Source organism: Ochotona princeps, chromosome X, assembly GCF_030435755.1.
Source record: "Ochotona princeps isolate mOchPri1 chromosome X, mOchPri1.hap1, whole genome shotgun sequence".
NCBI classification, from domain to species: domain Eukaryota; kingdom Metazoa; phylum Chordata; class Mammalia; order Lagomorpha; family Ochotonidae; genus Ochotona; species Ochotona princeps.
In genome coordinates, this window is record NC_080865.1 from 3771916 (window position 1) to 3788535 (window position 16620).

The 16620-nt window shown below is 45.4% G+C and overlaps 1 protein-coding gene across 6 annotated transcripts in view; it reads right to left on the minus strand.

Annotated features, from left to right (window-relative positions):
• Nucleotides 1-16620, minus strand: part of SH3KBP1 (SH3 domain containing kinase binding protein 1) — a 336326-nt gene that overhangs the window by 170456 nt on the left and 149250 nt on the right. For all 6 annotated transcript variants that reach the window (XM_004597477.2, XM_058658245.1, XM_058658244.1 and 3 more), the window contains one exon: nt 3608-3711. In XM_004597477.2, the coding sequence (XP_004597534.2) occupies nt 3608-3711 (104 nt within the window). The remainder of the gene's footprint in view (nt 1-3607; nt 3712-16620) is intronic.

Genomic DNA, 16620 nt, shown 5'->3' on the forward strand with positions numbered 1-16620 from the left:
CCTTTCTGGGGTTTCTATTTTGCCCCCTTGACCTTCTCTGCAAACAGATTTTAAATGAATTTGATTTCTTCATGGGCAAAAATGAAATAAGGAAGAACTGCCAGTCATACCCAAAAATATTGTCTGATTGAGTTAAGGCTTTAAAGGATCTCAGGGACTTGTTTAACGCTTGCCGAGTGAATCAATGTCCGTCTAGAGACACAAGAAGGAAGGTGCAGGTTTTTCAAGGTTCAAGTTATTGTTTCTACAAACCACACAGTCAAGCTGGGCTTCAAATCAGATCCTGTAGGCCTCTGTTTCCAGATTGAGTGAGGACCACTGAGAAATAAACTCATAAACCATAAGGAAAACAGACAAGGTAGCTTTGTTCATCCCTTAGATTATTCAGACTGAGTGCAACCAAGTTCACCAATTCCCCCACCATCGCAGGGAGAGAGGCTCTCAAATTAGGGGGTTGGCATTGTGCTGGCTGTAGGTGCTGGCAAAGGCTTCCTATCACCAAGGTGAGGATAGTCCAATGGTGTCCCCGCAGCCACTGGGGAGCTGAAAGTGAATAACTGCTCTCACAAATGTTACCATCTTCCTTTCCTTAATTTGCATTTATTTTTTTAAGTTTGTATTTCTTCTTAAAGCATCTGTATATGAAAAATTCAACAGGATCGTTTTAAATTCTTGTTTCCTCTCATTCTTTGATGACATACATGTAAATATATCTTACATGATTGTATCCTAGTGTGTGCAATTTTGTGTTCTGATCTGTTCATTTATTTTACAAAGCACTGTTTTTATCTTTCCATTTGTTCACTTGCTTATTCAGTAAACATTAATAAAATGTTCCCAATGGGTTCCAGGCACTCTTCCAGGTAGAATGAATATAAACACAGTTAGAAATCAGGTCCCAGCCACTGGAAAGCTCTCAGTTTGGTGGAATATAACAGATAATTACAATGCAAGGATCATAATATTTAAGGTCCCCTGTATTTATGCCATCTTAATGGCTCCATAATCTAGCAGGATAATACCTGATCAATTTAATAGCCTTTCTTGAATATTTTACATTACTGCAAACACTATGGGAACTATGGTCCCCATTTTTTTCTTTTGCTAATTATTTTCTGTAAATAAATTCTTATGAACGAAGTCATGGTATCAAAGAGGATTACTCAGATTTTCACAGCTCTTAATGCATCTTGTTAAGCAGCTTCATGCAAGAATCACACAGATAAACAAATCCATCAGTACTGTAAGCTTTGTCACCAGTCTTACCAATAAATACTGTGTCACATTTCTCCTACTTTTTGTCTTTTTCTGTATTTCTTTAATGAGGATGTAACATTTTCTCACAGTCAGGCTTTTATATTGTGGGATTTATGTTTATGGAAAATTTATCATTTCTCCTTGTCATAACCACTTCCTAGTACATTTTTATGTTATATAATTTTGTCATTACATTTTTTCTGATTTGTCAATATCTTTCATGAGCTATACTCATGAAAACTTCACTTTTTTAAAAGTAGTTATATCTGTTTATATCTTTTCCCTTTTAATTTCTCTCATAGCCACAATCTTCAGGAATGTGTCCTTCTACCACTGAAATAAACATTTTACTCTGCCAACCATACGTTTATCACTCACCCAGCTCTTAATAAATATCTCCTTTGTGCCCTACACGACACAGCGATTACAAAAAATGAGTGGCACAATAATACAAATATTCCAAAACTAGAAAATAGCTTACGCATATCCTCCCAGCACCACACTGGAAGCCCCAATAACTGCTTCCCTAGGGACAGGTGTCTTTGTCTGGTACACCATTATTTATAAGGCTAGCTAACCACTCTGTTGGTGAGGATGTTAACTGGTAGAAACTAAAAGCAATGCAAGTAATTGTCAGATGGCAATAAAAATACACTCTGACCTACAGAGATGCAAACAGTATGTCCCTGTAGGAAAGATAACACTTCAATGGTCATCATGTTATTGTTCTGCACGCCATCACAGAGTTTTGCATCTAGCAATCTCAGCCAAGTGTTTTTCCTCCTCGTTATTTTAAATACTTGGCTCTTACCATCTTCCAGAAGCCTTCATTAATGGGTTGAATAAAACTCTGACTGTGCTCATGTTAGGATAGTTGAGTCAGGAAATCCAGCTTCTGGCAGCAACCTTGCCACTTCCAGCCATTCAACAGGTCACCAAGAGTCCTCCTTAGCATCTAGGGTCATTTTGTATAAATCATGGGCTTCCGTAAGGCGAAATGATATTCAGGAAATGATATTTCTATACACAGACACAAGCTGAGTACCCCTGATTCAGAAACACTCCAGAATCTAAAACCAATCTACTTCTGATACTCAAAAGTTTTGGAGTTTGCAGTACTTTTTCAGGTTTTAGATTTTCAGGGTAGGAAGATTCAGTCAGTTACCTTTAAGAAAGCATTCCAAAATCTCAACTCTGAAGTCTCTAACGATTATTGTTCCAAGCATTTCAGATAAGCGGTATTCCACCTGTGCAAGCACTGAATCAGAATGAACTACAAGGGCCCAACGTTGTGGCATGGTGGGTTAGGCTGCCACCTGGGATGCTATCATTTCTTATGAGTGCTGGTTTAAGTCCTGGCTGCTCCACATCTCATTCATCTCGTAGGAAAGCAGGGAAAGACAGCCTGAGGATTGGGTCCCTGAAACCATGTGGGACACCCGGATGGTGTCCCTGGCTACTGGCTTCAGCCTGGACCAGACCAGATCAACTGCAGTCACTTACGGAGTGTACCAGTGGATAGATGTCACTCTTTCTCTGGAACTCTGTCTTTCAAGTAAATAAATGCATCTTTTAAAAAATGAGTAAATGATGAGGCCCTAAGTTAAAAGCCTGCTACTGCTCAGGCCTTTCAGAGAGTGAAACCTGAAAAGCCCACCCCGGGACTAGAAGAGCCATTTCTCCAGCAGGGCTGGTTCTGCAGAGCCAGGGAAAACAGGACAAGGGTCTGTGGTGCAGAGAGAGCGAGGGTCCCGCTCCCCAAGAAGAAGCACCTGCCCCCTTTTGCTGCCTCAGCCTGCACCGGCCAGAGTTCCCTGAGCCTCTCCTCACCTCCACAACAAAGTGGCTGAGATGAGCCTGAGCACTAACGTGTGATGACTCTCACACCTGCCACAGATGCACATCTGCTCGTCATATACATCAATTCTTTTTCCTTCCGTTGGTATTCCATAGTATCCCCCAGAATAAATACTTAATTCATACTTGAGAGATGAATCCAGGTCCAGACCCCTAGAGCCTTCTATTAGCTAAAGCAGAGGAGAAAGCTGATGGCACTAAGTTGGAACCTCAGAGCTACTCAACAGGCTGTGTTAGAAGACAAGGGTGCCAAACGGCCTCCCATGGAACCCTGATGAACCCGGACGGGACTGGTGGCACCCCTCTGTGGGAACTCATTTCCTCACAAAGGGGACTCAACCTGCTGATCCGTAAGGTCTCCTGGAGCTCCAATACCTGCAGTGTCAAGGTCACAGAGCCTGCACATGTGCAGTAGGGCTCCTGGGCCGCAGAGGCAGGCTGGCAGGTCTGACCACCCACAGGAGGCAATGGGACCACCCAGCAGCTTACTTACCTCGCCTACCACCTCTATGATGTCTCCAACTTTCAGCTCAAGCTCATCATCATTCTGGGGCAGGTAGCTGAATGCCACCTGACATCGCCGTCTCCGTCGTTCACCTGCATGGGAAAAACAAAAGTATTTAGACATAGCTCATCTCCCAAATTCAGACTTCAGAAGAGAGGCTTCCTAGGCATGCAGGCAAATTAAGCTGACTGGTCTCAGATATGCTCTCTGGGACATGGTTAGAGGCACAGCAGCCCTGGTCCCTTAAGAGAAAGGCAGGAGAAAGCAGAGCAATGCTTCTTGGTCTTTTAAAAGCTGCTGGGCCAGAGAGGCATGGACATGAGAAACTGATCCAACGGTGCAGAAGGCAGGGGCCCCACCACGAAGCACTGGAGCACAGACTTGCCTTAAACAGTTTTCTATGGATGGGGCTTTAGATTCGCTGCTGCTGGGTTTTAATGAAAGCTGATGTGATGTGCTTAGAGAAAAAAAGAATGATCTGCTTCTGATGCTAGCAAGGCAGGGGGCTTCTTCCCCAAGGTGCAAAGGAACAGATAAAGGCTCCTGGCCTTTCTCTTCCTATCACCACCCTTTCAACATGCTGAGACTGGGGCCTGATAAACAGGTCAATTCAATTGCAGCCTGCTCTGGACACCATTTCAAACTCCCCCGAGGGGTTCAACCAATCTACTTCTCGTCTCCTCTTTCCATCCCAGGGGACTCATAAATAGGCTCCCTGGCTGCTTGCACACAAGTAACCCACGAAAATCCACACAAAAGCCATGACCACACTTGATTTGACTGGAGGACACTCCACAGTTGCACCATCTCACTCCCTAGGTATGGGCCCACCTGGGAAGCCCTGGCTTATACTATAGATGCAACTGTCCATGGAACAGCCATACTTGGCTGCACACTGTGGGGGAAAACACACACTCTGCAGGCCAGGGATGGCAGAAGGCATGCGCAGCGGAGACAGACATGCCGCAGTGGGGTTGCGAGCCTAGGGAAGGAGGATGGGACTGGAAAGGAAACCACACTGCCCCCAAGCTGGTTGCCCATGGCTGACAGCCCACACCGTGCCTTGCTGCCACCACATCCAACGGGATGGAGGGCTTCAAAGAAGCACGTTTAGAAACGCTCCAGGTATTTCTGGATACTGCCTACTGGAACTGTTTCTCTTTTTCTCATCTTCTCCCTGAGAGAGGAAGTGACAGCAGAGGTGATCTCAGGGCACAGCGCGCCATCACACAGAGGGAAGGAAAGGTCTCTACGCTGTAGCCACTGTGCCTCCTGATGGGTGCAATGCAGAGCAAGGGGCCTTAGTCTCACTGAGGAAGTGCAGACGGGAAGGCAGCAAAGAGGCACAGCTCAGAACTGCTACATCAGCGCCTCACATCCTTGGCAACTCTCCACTCTCCACTCACCCCCGCGTACAGAATCACAAACCAGTGGAAAGGACAAGACCTCACCCTGCAGCCCCTAAGAAGTAAAGCACGTCCTTTGTGCCCCCAAGGATGCAGACTCCTCCTGCTAGCACAGGAAGTACAGCCGACAGGTGCTCCAAGCACTAGTCCTCTATTCCTCCTTTAACCTTAAAGAGGGGTGGACAATGTCTGGCCCACAGGCAACATAAGGCCTGCGCTACCATTTGCTCTGGCCCTGTCAAAGCAACCGAGGGAAAGGAGGTCCTCCAGATCCAACACACCTATAACAGGCTACATTTTACAGCTGATCATTTTGCGGGGCTTGCAAATGATGTTGTAAATATCCAAATGGTGCTTGACAGAAGAAAGGTCCCTGGCTTCTGCTGAGATGAACTTCTACTATAAATCTTGAAGACCTTTTATTTTCTAGATATTTGGCTGAAAACAAACCCTGCAGACACAAATGTGAACATGAAATGAGTAAAATGACAGGTGTGTGAAAACTGACATTAACACCCAAAGAATTCTGCCCAAGTCCTGACGGAGTGCCTGAAAACATCTGAAGGCCTAGTGTTAGCCAAGTTCACACAGCTTAGGCCCGTGCAGGCTCACACCTCCAAAAGCTCTCTGCCAAACACAACTGAGGCCGACACTGAACGGGGGCAAGGAGAAACTGATGATATTCTTGGAGAAGAGAAATCCACTAGGTTGAGGACATGGAACAGAATAATTGCACTTCTTCCTAACCAAAGTCTTTGTGATGGACTTCTGGAAAGGCCATCCTGCTATCAAAAAGAACAATGCATTTGCTACCACACCCTTTCCAGGCTAGTGAGTGAGTCTCAAAAACCTCTACGAAGGCTACTCAAGGAGCAAGCTTTGTGGCACAGTGGGGTAAGAAGCTGGATGGGGTGCTCTCCTTCCAGGGTACCTGGGGCCAAGTTCCAGTTTGATTCCAGCCCCCTGCTAAGCTGCTGGGAAGTAGGGCAGGGTGCTCTGAGTACTCGGATTCCTGCCACCCACGTGAAAGACCAAGACAGAGTTCCTGGCCTCTGGCTTTAGGCGGGCCCAGCCTTGGCTGTTGCATGAATTTGGGGAGTGAGCCTGTCCACGGACGCAACACCTCTTCCTCCTCACACCTCTCCCTTTCTCTCTGCAACACTGACTTTCAGAGAAGCAAAAATGTAAACTCCAAAGAGGCAGCATGAGTGAGCATTTTGCCAACAAGGAAACCTGAGCTCTGTAACTGGGCTAGTAAGCTGCACTTGCTTCCCTGGCCTGGACTCACAGCTCACTCCCTGAAGGGGGATGAAATCAATTCATTTGCCTCTTGTCCCAAAGCCTTCACACACTGTACTTACCTGCCTTCTCTAACGTCACACACCATCACTGCACGTGTATGCCACAGTACGCTTGTTACAAACAGCTTTTCCAGGCCTCCTCTCTGCCCTGTCACTGCACTGAACTCGCTTGCCTCTTCTACCTGATCTACCACCAAGTTCAAGGGGGATGTGTGAAGCTAGAAGAGTGATTTTCACTTACACTCATCCATCTCTAACTGAAAGAAGTTTAAAGATGCCACTTTCTCCTCTTGTGGCATTTTACTGATGTTTACCAGTGAGCTGTGTCTTCCTCAAAGAGGTAGATGATGACAAAGCCATTGCCTTTCAATAGCAGGTACAAACTGACAGGAAAAATACCCGCCTTGCGGGCCTGGCAAGATAGCATAGTGGCTAAAGTCCTCGCCTTGAACGCACCGGGATACCATGTGGGAGCCAATTCTAATGCCGGCTGCCCTACTTCCCATCCAGCTCCCTGCCTGTGGCCTGGGAAAGCAGTGGAGGACGGCCCAAAGCCTTGGGACCCTGCACCCATGTGGGAGACCTGGAAGAAGCTCCTGGCTCCTAGCTTTGGATTGGCTCAGCTCCAGCTGCTGCGGCCACTTGGGGAGTGAATCAGCAGGTGGAAGATCTTTGTCTCTGTCTCTCCTCCTCTTTGTATATCTGTCTTTCCAATAAGAATAAATAAATCTTTTTTTTTTTTTAAATCTGCTTTGCCTCCACCTCGGGTTTGGAATTCCTTACCTGGAGCTACTGCCATCATATGCCCAGATGAACTGGGCACGGAACTCCTGAGGGAAATTCCAGTTTGACTGTATTCAGTTGGGATTCTTTTTATATGGAATAAACTGAATCTTGGAAAGTTTTCTATACAAAGCTAAATAAATTTGCTGATAATGGCAACAATATAAATCTGTGTTAGAATTGGGAAGGGAAGTCAATGCTTTTGCTCGCTCCTGACAAAGCAGCTGCCACTCTCCTATGTCACTCTGTGTGTTTTCCAGGCAAGACCACTTAGGTCCTAACACATAATTTTAAGGAATGGGCATAGGTTTTATCTATACACACAGAGATGTAAATGTACTCACAGCCTACTGAACAAGTAGGAACAAGGTAGCTTCACCAAGCATACTGGTAGGTCTCTGCTGTACAGCCACACTGTTGACCATGAACATGCACGCTTGAGCACATGTTCACATGCGAATACACAGGCATACACACAGTGTAAGGCGACCACAGCCTCCATTATCTCACAGCCACCTTCCCTTCATGACCTGCTCCATCTAATTGAGTCATAAGTCAACTTTACTGAGCACTTACTAGGTACCAAAAACTACTTCAACACTTCATACATCTCCCTCCATGCTCAATACTCACCATGCGCGTCCAGGGCAAAGCCCAGACGCCCTGCTTTGTCACAGACAGGCGGAGACACACAGAGATCAAGTACTTTGCCACAGTCTGAGGGCTAGTAAGCAGTGGTCTAAGATTTCAGCACAACTCTATCAGAAATGCTTCCTCCCACAACCGGCTGTCCCAAGGACCTTGGACTGCAGAAAGGGTTAGCTGGATGAGATTAGATAGAGTTAAGCAGTGAGAAGCAAAAGGTTTCTTTTACAAAAGACTTGTAATTAGGGCCCAGCACTTGGCTCAATTGGCTAATCTCCCCTCACAAGTGTCCCACACCGGCACCAGCCAGTTCACATCTTTCTGCTAGTGGCCTGGGAAAGTAGTGGAGGACGGCCCCAAAGTCTCCTCCCACATGGGAGACACCTAGGAAACTCCAGGCTCCTGGCTCCTGATTAGCTCAGCTCTGCTGTTGTGGCCACTTGGGGAGTGAACTAGTGGATGGAAGATCTTTCTGTCTTCTTTCCTCTTCGCTGGAAATCTGCTTTTCCAAATAAAATTAATAGGTCTTTTCAAAAAAGACTTGTAATTAATAAATACAGAAATTGTGGAAACAGACAACTACCATTTGAGAACCATCACAGTGATAGCTGATTCCACCAAACACCTACTGTTGCTGAAATTACCAGGTGAAGGCTTAGGGGAGATGTGGATATTCACAGATTCTCAGTGTGTCTTCTCACACATTACTAATCATAAAAGAAAAAAAAGCACCCTTAGAATGGAGAAAGCTGGCAAACCACAACCTCACTCAAGTGACCAACACAAGTCACCCTGACATCACATGCCTCCTGAATGGCTGCATTTTCAGAACTTAACATCAGCACGAGATTGCAAAAGGTCTCCAGACAATTCATGGAAAATGACTACTATGAAAACAAGACTCTAAAATGTATTGCAACAAAGTAAACTTGCTTTTAATTTCATTTCATTTTCCATGACCTTTTTGATCATTGTACACCTGCCATAAACACTTCATTTCCTTAAATCCAAGCATGCGGAAACAGTTAAGCAAATCCAAAATGAGGGATATTCTATACAACCTGATCAGACTTTTCCTTTTTAAATCAATAGCACCAAAGACTGTTAAAAGGTTAGCGAACTGTCACAGAATTTCAGAGTGTAAGAGATATGACAATGAAATGTACTACGTGATCTTTGATTGGACTCCGGAAATTTTTTTAAAGGCTATAAAAGACATTATTGGGAGAACTGGGGAAATGTGAATAGGGACTAATACTAGATAACAGCATTATGTTAAAGTCACATTTCCTGGGTGTGTTAACTCTATTACAGCTATGCAGGAGAATGTCTTCCTCATTAGGAGCTACATCTGAAGTACATACAGATGACGTGTCCTGACATTTGCAACCTACTCTCGACAAGAAACGAAAGCAGTGTGTATACAGAAATCGAGATAGAAAGCAGATGTGGTAAAATGCCACAATCCATGTTCACTGTAGTAGTGCTACAATTTTCCTGCACATTTGAAATTTTTCTGATCTAGAAAAAAATTAGAGGGACAAAGGAGAAAAAAAAAAACAATGCCTTGACCCCCCTCCAGAGATTCTGCCATCACCGGTCCCGGGAGTAGCCTGAGCCTCCGGATTTTAGAAGTTCCCTGAGCAGTCTGAAAGCAGCCATGGTCAAGAGACATCTACATAGATCTGTTTTCCAAGGAACAGCATGGGGCCAAAAACCGATGGGAATTTTCCAAGACCATATACTTTTAGGTCTTACATCTAAGGTCTTTTGCCACAAAGAAAGAGAACTCAGACTTCTAAATATTTGACAACTATTATCTTAATACATGAGCCAGGTGAAGGCTGCTGTGCTGGGATATTTCCTAGCACTGGAAACAGCTGCCCTAAGCAGTTCTGAGCTCTGATAATGTGTCCCCCAGGGGTGGGGGCGAGGCCAAGAGAGTGGAGACCCATGTCTCTGCTGTGACTCCTGAGCAATACCGCTGGGGAGAGAGGGTGCAGCGAGTCGCCACATGGCCAAGCTGCTTGGCCTCATCGAACTGCAAGAGGTCAGGCTTCCTAGCTCAGCAAGGAAACACAATACAAAGTCAACTAAGTCAACCCAGACAAGCACATTTTACTTGGGACCCTCTCCTTCTCCAGTGGATTCAGGGAACTTGGGAAGGAAAATACTGACCTTGCAGCCCTTGCATTGTATGTTTCCCTGGAAACATTTTTACGAAACATCTTGTTTCAATGCAATACAAGTTGAAGGAAAAAAGCACTTCAGAAGCTAATGGCACTCAGCCTTTCTTTGCAAACCCCGCTTGGCTGCAGCTGGATTGCTGCAGTGGGAATGCATGTTTTGTAACTAAGCAGCACTGTGTGGTCCCTGGAGATGAACTTGCTTGATTCTCATGGGATGGGCATAATTAACAACTTTGCACTGCAGAAGACAGGAAAGCCATCTGCCTGCTACTTCAAAGACAGAGGTCATCTGAAAAGCTGTCATACCCATAAGCGAGGCCAGGCCTCATCCTCTCCCAACTCTCACAATACAGTGGAATAATGTAAACAGGTGGGAATCTCTAAGCCACGAGAGGTGGACAAGGGAGACAGATTAACTAAAAACAAACAAAACCAACTCAGGGAAATCAACTGTCTTGTTGGGGATAAAGGAAAGGAATATCATTAAGAGTGTGACATGTGCCAGGTTCTGTGCTTGGCACACTCTGGGCCTCTCCTCAGGTCCTCATATGAACCCTGTGGCTTTTAGAGCCTGGCCCCATTTTCATGAAGGCTCATGGATCAAATAATCTGTGGTCTTTGGTCCTCTTTTAGAAACAGAGGATGGCACCAGGAAGGCAGAATGGGAATGAGCATCTGGGGAACTCTTGATGCCAAATCAAAGATGAAGATTTTAATGGGAAAAGAGGGACCAGAGGTTTGTATAGAGGCAAATCTGGAACAAGATGGGAAAATAACAGTGACCTAGGGAGAAACGCCTTCTGCCCAGCAGAGACAATGGAAGACAGTAAAGCCAGAGAAACAGAGCAGGAGCACTCATGGACTCAGTGAGAGGCCACCAGCACATAGGCAGGACCCCGGGCTCCAGGAACACCGTTCTCAGCTGCTGTGTCTGTTGCCCCTTTTAGAGCCAACAGCATTTGTCTTTCTTCTCCTAGACACTACACCTCACTCAGAGTCCGTTCAAGTGGACAGTCTCCATGTATTCTTGATAAATGTATGGATGAATGCACTAATGAATGCCTATCGCGATGCTCTCTATAAGTCACGGTTTTATGAACACAAACTCCCAGCAGGAAGGCGCTGGAGAAGAAAAAGATGGGTGGAGGGGAGCAAGAGGTAAAGCGTCAACACGGTGCTCCGAGCCCTGTAGCATTGTCCACCTTGCACGTACACTAAAGCAGCTGTAACCTCAAACCACACGGACACACTCCTAATTGCTTTCCTCTTGCAAACTTATAGTGCATTGGCAATTACTCATACTAAATGGCAGAGCAAGATCCTATGTGTATTTGCTTTTTAAGTTTGGTCTTTTTCAGAGACAGACAAGATTTGTTTCCAACAGCCAGAGCTATATGTGTAAGAAGGTTCAGGGAAGCAGTTTCTGACAGAAAATGCATATATGCACAGAGCTCGATACATGAAACATCCCGAATGCCCACCAAGAAAGGAAGGGCTGCCTACGTGAACCGTGAGCTAGACAAGCAACCATTGACTATGGCAAGGAGCTCTAGCTATGGTGATCTGAAAAGGTAACCATAAAACAGTAAGTTAAAAGACCAAGTCACTTAATATGGGTAGGCAACATGATCTCAATTTTTTAAATGCACACTCGTCCCATAACTGGAAATACTGTTGACATTTCACTTACGGGTAATCACCTAGAACTTAGCTGAGTGTATGTACTCAACAAATGTTCACTAATAAATGAACCCATTCAACATTCAACTGATACGTGAGACCGACAAAATTCAGTGAATTGGGGGAAGGGTGAGTGCACACAAGCGCACCATGCACACACAGGGAATGGCACAGACACCTGCCTGCCAAAGGCACAATGGTACTTCCGGGGAGCTGGACTGGGGAGGGGCGCGGGGAGCACAGAGACTGGCTCATTTAAATGCTTGTGCACATCAATTTGTTTTTACAAAGAGCACATAACACGCTGTAATCATTTTTTTAAAACATCACAGTCGCCTATTAAAATAATTATCTTGCATTACGAAACAAGTCCCTGTGATTGTGCCTGGATGAAGTTAATGGTAAAGCTAATTCTATTCCACAAGCAAGTAAACAGCAGTTGAATCAGGCAGAGAGGTGCTTCCCACAGGCTGAATGCCAAGGGGGCTCTTATCTGCCAGTGACAAGTGGCTGGGATCAGTCCCAGCGGAACAGCGGAAGGATGAGCACAGAGCAAGGGCTCCACACCTGTAGCCCAAACTAGTCATTATCCTGATCAGACACTGTTCCAGAACCTGGAGGAGGCCACAAAATCGCAGCAGGCAGCAGCAATCTGAGCTGACGCCCCCTGACCCGACTCTCCCAGGCCACACAGGCCCGGCAGGCAGCTCATCTCCGGGACAGCAGCCCAAGTCCCTCTCCTGAGCTTGCTTGCTCACTACTTATAGTAATGCACACACAGAGCCCAGGGGCCCACACTCTGGCTCCACTACATTTCTGTTACCTCTAGACACGAATGTGTGCTCATCTCTGTACCTTCAAACCGGGTACCTCTCAGCTGGGCCACACACACCTTTTTCAATGAATTCAACTCATCTACCAGCAACCACATAGGCCTCATCATAGTTATGATGAAGCCATCCCTTCGTAAATGCACACTCTCAATCGACAGGTGGAGCCAGGTGCTATGCACCTACGAAAAATAGGACAGATGCAAGTTCCTGGGCCAGTGCTTCTTCAGGTCTTGAAACTCCAGGATCTCATGCCCACTGTCTGAAGAAGCCACTGAAAGCAGTCAGCAGGTTAGTAACTTTCATAACTGAAACACCATTTCTACTGCCAGCACAATACAGAAAGGGGTCCATCATTTCTTATTTAACAGATGAATTTCTGCAAAGAGGAACATACAAGCTACATCTGTAACTCTGGTGCCATGGGCATGAAGAACTCAGCATTCTGCATTCTAAGCATCTCACACAAATGGCATGTGAATTAGCTATCTGCAAGGACTCGGGAGCCCCGATTTCACCAGTCCTGGACACTTGTTCCACACTGAAAGCATTAAAACACAGTAAGGAAACTGTAATCTCACATCACTGAATAGACACAGCACCCAATGGACCCAGCATTTTAAGCTCCATGTGGCCCTCTGCCTCAGTGTCTCTAGGGATAACCATCAAGATACCTGGTTACAAGAAACTAACTTCATCAAACTCCCTCCTTTTATTCCAGTTGACTTTCTGTTGCTAATTGACTAAAAGGCAGCACTGTTAATAATTTACAAGCTCTACCAACTTGCTTTTTTCAGCCTTCCTTTCTCATCAGCACGAGATAAAGGAATCACACACACCAACTGGATCAGTGATGTCCGTAAACTGCCCTCACTGCCCCCTTTCAGGGGCTGACTTTGCGCCAAAGGAGCCGTGCCACAGCAGGAGATATAAGAGGCCAAGGCGTTCCTGGCCTGACTTCTCCGAGCCAGGCAGCTAGCACTCTGGGGGACAGAGCCTGGGTTTTTAGAGGAGAAAATCCAATACATAAAGCTTCCTACTTTAGCAAGGCAGAGTGGCAAAACGCCCAAAAGATCTCAACATATTTATAGAGTTTTGTTTGATCTATTTTTATATGCTCCATGCAGAGTCATTGAAGTGAAATGAGAATACAGGTTTTCAAAGAAAAAAAATGAAGGAAGATTCTAAATATAAGTTATTCACTGGGTGTAAACAACACTTCTCTCTTCTAGCCAACGTACTCCCTCTAACATATTTATTTTTAAAGGCATCTCCAAACTTTGCTGCTGACAAATGGATATCAGATCCCTAAGTGTAAGCGGTAAGGGGCAGTGGGCAGGGTGGGAACAAGAGGAGGAATGAGGAAAGGAGAGCCAGACAGGCAAGCAGAGAACACCAGAATTTAGGGACCGTTATAATGGCCTAGAAAATCCTAAAGACACTCACATCTGGGGGGCATGGCTTTTGCCGAACCGCAGAGAACTCTGGAGAAAACCTAGTTAACACTGACAAATCTGTAGTTCTCCAGTGTTTAACATTAGTTTAAAAAAATGACCACCATACTAGGAGATTCAGAGAATGATAGAAAATTCTGTATTTCTTTTCTTGGCATAAAGGGAAATCTTCATTGCAGGTAGGCAAAGAATTTTAAAGTTCGGACTCATTTCTAACATAGTTTCCCTTGTATTTGCACCAGAATGAAAGAGGGGGAGGCACAGTTATTAATTTTCCTAAAGAAATGGGATTTTGTATCCCTATAATCCATTCTTCAAGAAGTAAAAGGAGAGGTCCTTAACCAGCGTCCATGTGTGGAATTTAAGAAATATCTTAAACTTAGATGGAAAGAAAAAAACATGTCCCTATTTTTACAGTCCATTCTCTGCCATGTGGCTGCCACTTTCACTTTGAACACATGCAGCAAACTCCACTGGCAGCACGTCGGCTGCACCTGTAATTTCATTCATTTCTCATACATGGATAGATATTTTCATTTCATGGCTGCAGTTATCTTGAAATATTATTTACACTCATCCTTACTTCAAAATTCTAGATCCACTGGAAGATCTTGCTATTTGATGAATAAATATGTGTGCCTTGTGTTTTATAATATTTTGATAACTGTATTTCAGTATAATTGGTTTTCTTTGTAATCCAGTGAATTCTATTTTATTCACTTATGAACATTACTGTGAGAAGGGTCCACGGGCTTCCCCAGACTGTGCAATTTGTTCCGTAGCAATTTAGAAACAGTTAAGAACCCCTAGTTTGTGTGGAAACTGTGGCTTCCAAAGAAATCCCAAAGTACAAGGAGCAACCACACACAGGGGCGGGAGGGAGTGGGAGGGAAAAGCTATGAAAACTGGAATCAAGATCAGTTGCTTTGGGTGCGAAGCCATTGGAAATGTATGCATTAAAAGATTCTCCAAGAAGTTCACAGCTATGCCTGATTATGGATAGGGGTGGGGCAGAACTATGACTACATTTTAATTTTTTGGCAACAAAATAAACTGAGCTTTTAATTCTATTTTCTATAAACTCTGAAGCCCCAGGTATAGGATAAGGCAGTAAACAGAACATTCGCACTCTATTCGCCGGAGCCTCTCCCAGACTTCAGGTGATCCCCCATCCCCACCCCCCAACAAAAGAGCCACACTGGGCGACTTCCCAAGTGCCCCTGGCTGCGTGGCACAGTGTCCAAGAGGCTGCTCACCAGGTGCCTCGTGTTCCTCCGGCTGGTAGCTGCCAAGGGCCTGGCTCTGGCAGCTGAAGCCTTGGCTCAGCTGTGCTTCCCGCCCACGCTCCCCTCTGGAAGGCCAGCACAGCTAATTCGCAGGCTGACACCTGACACAGCCTCATCACCATCGCTTCCAACAGAACCCTACCTTTTTCTTCCTTTTCTGGCTACTGACATTCTGGAAAGCACTACTAGTGTCTACCACCCTGCCCTGGAAGACAGAAGTCACCCGGGCATGCACATACCCCGAGAGCTCCAGACTCACTGCTTGCTCCTCACTCTGCTCCTATTACTACATGTGTGTATTCTCCAACAAGAGGGAGACGTTTCTGCCAGTGTTCACAGCTATGCCGGATTTGCCTAGCAGGGCTGCCTACCTTCAACTGAGCTCCCATTTCTGTGGTATCAGCCAGGGGGAAAGACCCTGCGGTCAGCCTGCGGAGACCAGAGCCAGCTGACCACCCCTGCCCCTGGAAATACCAAAAAGCAAGAAAACAGCAAATCAGCTGAACTCCAGATAACTCACATGAAACAGACAGCGAGATCTACACGCAAGCGTCACTGGTGCGTTATCTGGCACAGGAAAACCAAAACGTCCTTCAACTGCGGGCTTGGCTAGTGAGGCCAGCGCTAAGGTCACGACACACTTAAACAGCAGAATGATGGACTTGCGACTGCTGTTGAAGGACTGTCCTGCTCTACTACAACAGGGGAAATCAGCGGGAGCAAGGAGGAATGCGGAGGGTGGAAGGGGAAACCCCTGAGCCTATGGAACTGGATTATGAAAAACAAACATTTTTAAATATATATATATATATATATATATATATATATATATATATACTAATGCAACTAGTGGAATTCTGAGGGAACTGATAGAGAAGTTCCACGATTTGCTTCAGTCTCCTTTAAAAAGTGCAATGCAGGATAAATAGAACGAACCCAACTATGTTTGTTAAAATCACAATATGCATGTATTACTATGTGCTTGATTAAATTGTACCATGAGAAAATGACATTTAGTAGAATCACTGCTTGTGATTCCTCCAAATATATAATTATGAGCTGCTGGGGTCCGTGCAGTAGGTGTGGATGACTCGAAGGTGTGAAGAGAACAGCTCCTCTGTTTGGCAGGGCCCAGGGGAGCTTCCAGCTGTTTGGCAGGGCCTGGCAGATGTCTCTCTGACCACCTTGACACAGTCTCACCGCCCTTTTTGCATGGACACTCAAGCACCCCATTAAGAATTCTGTAATCTATTGCGGCACTGTTGTTTGCCCCTGTGAGATGGTTTTTGCAACCAATGTGAGCTTGAGAGTTAATGTTGCTGATAATGTCTCGGTGAGTGGGCCTTTGACAATTTATACAGGAGCACAATTAAGCCCATGCCATTTTCGGACACCTTATCGGGTACTTAACCATTGCCTCAGAATCT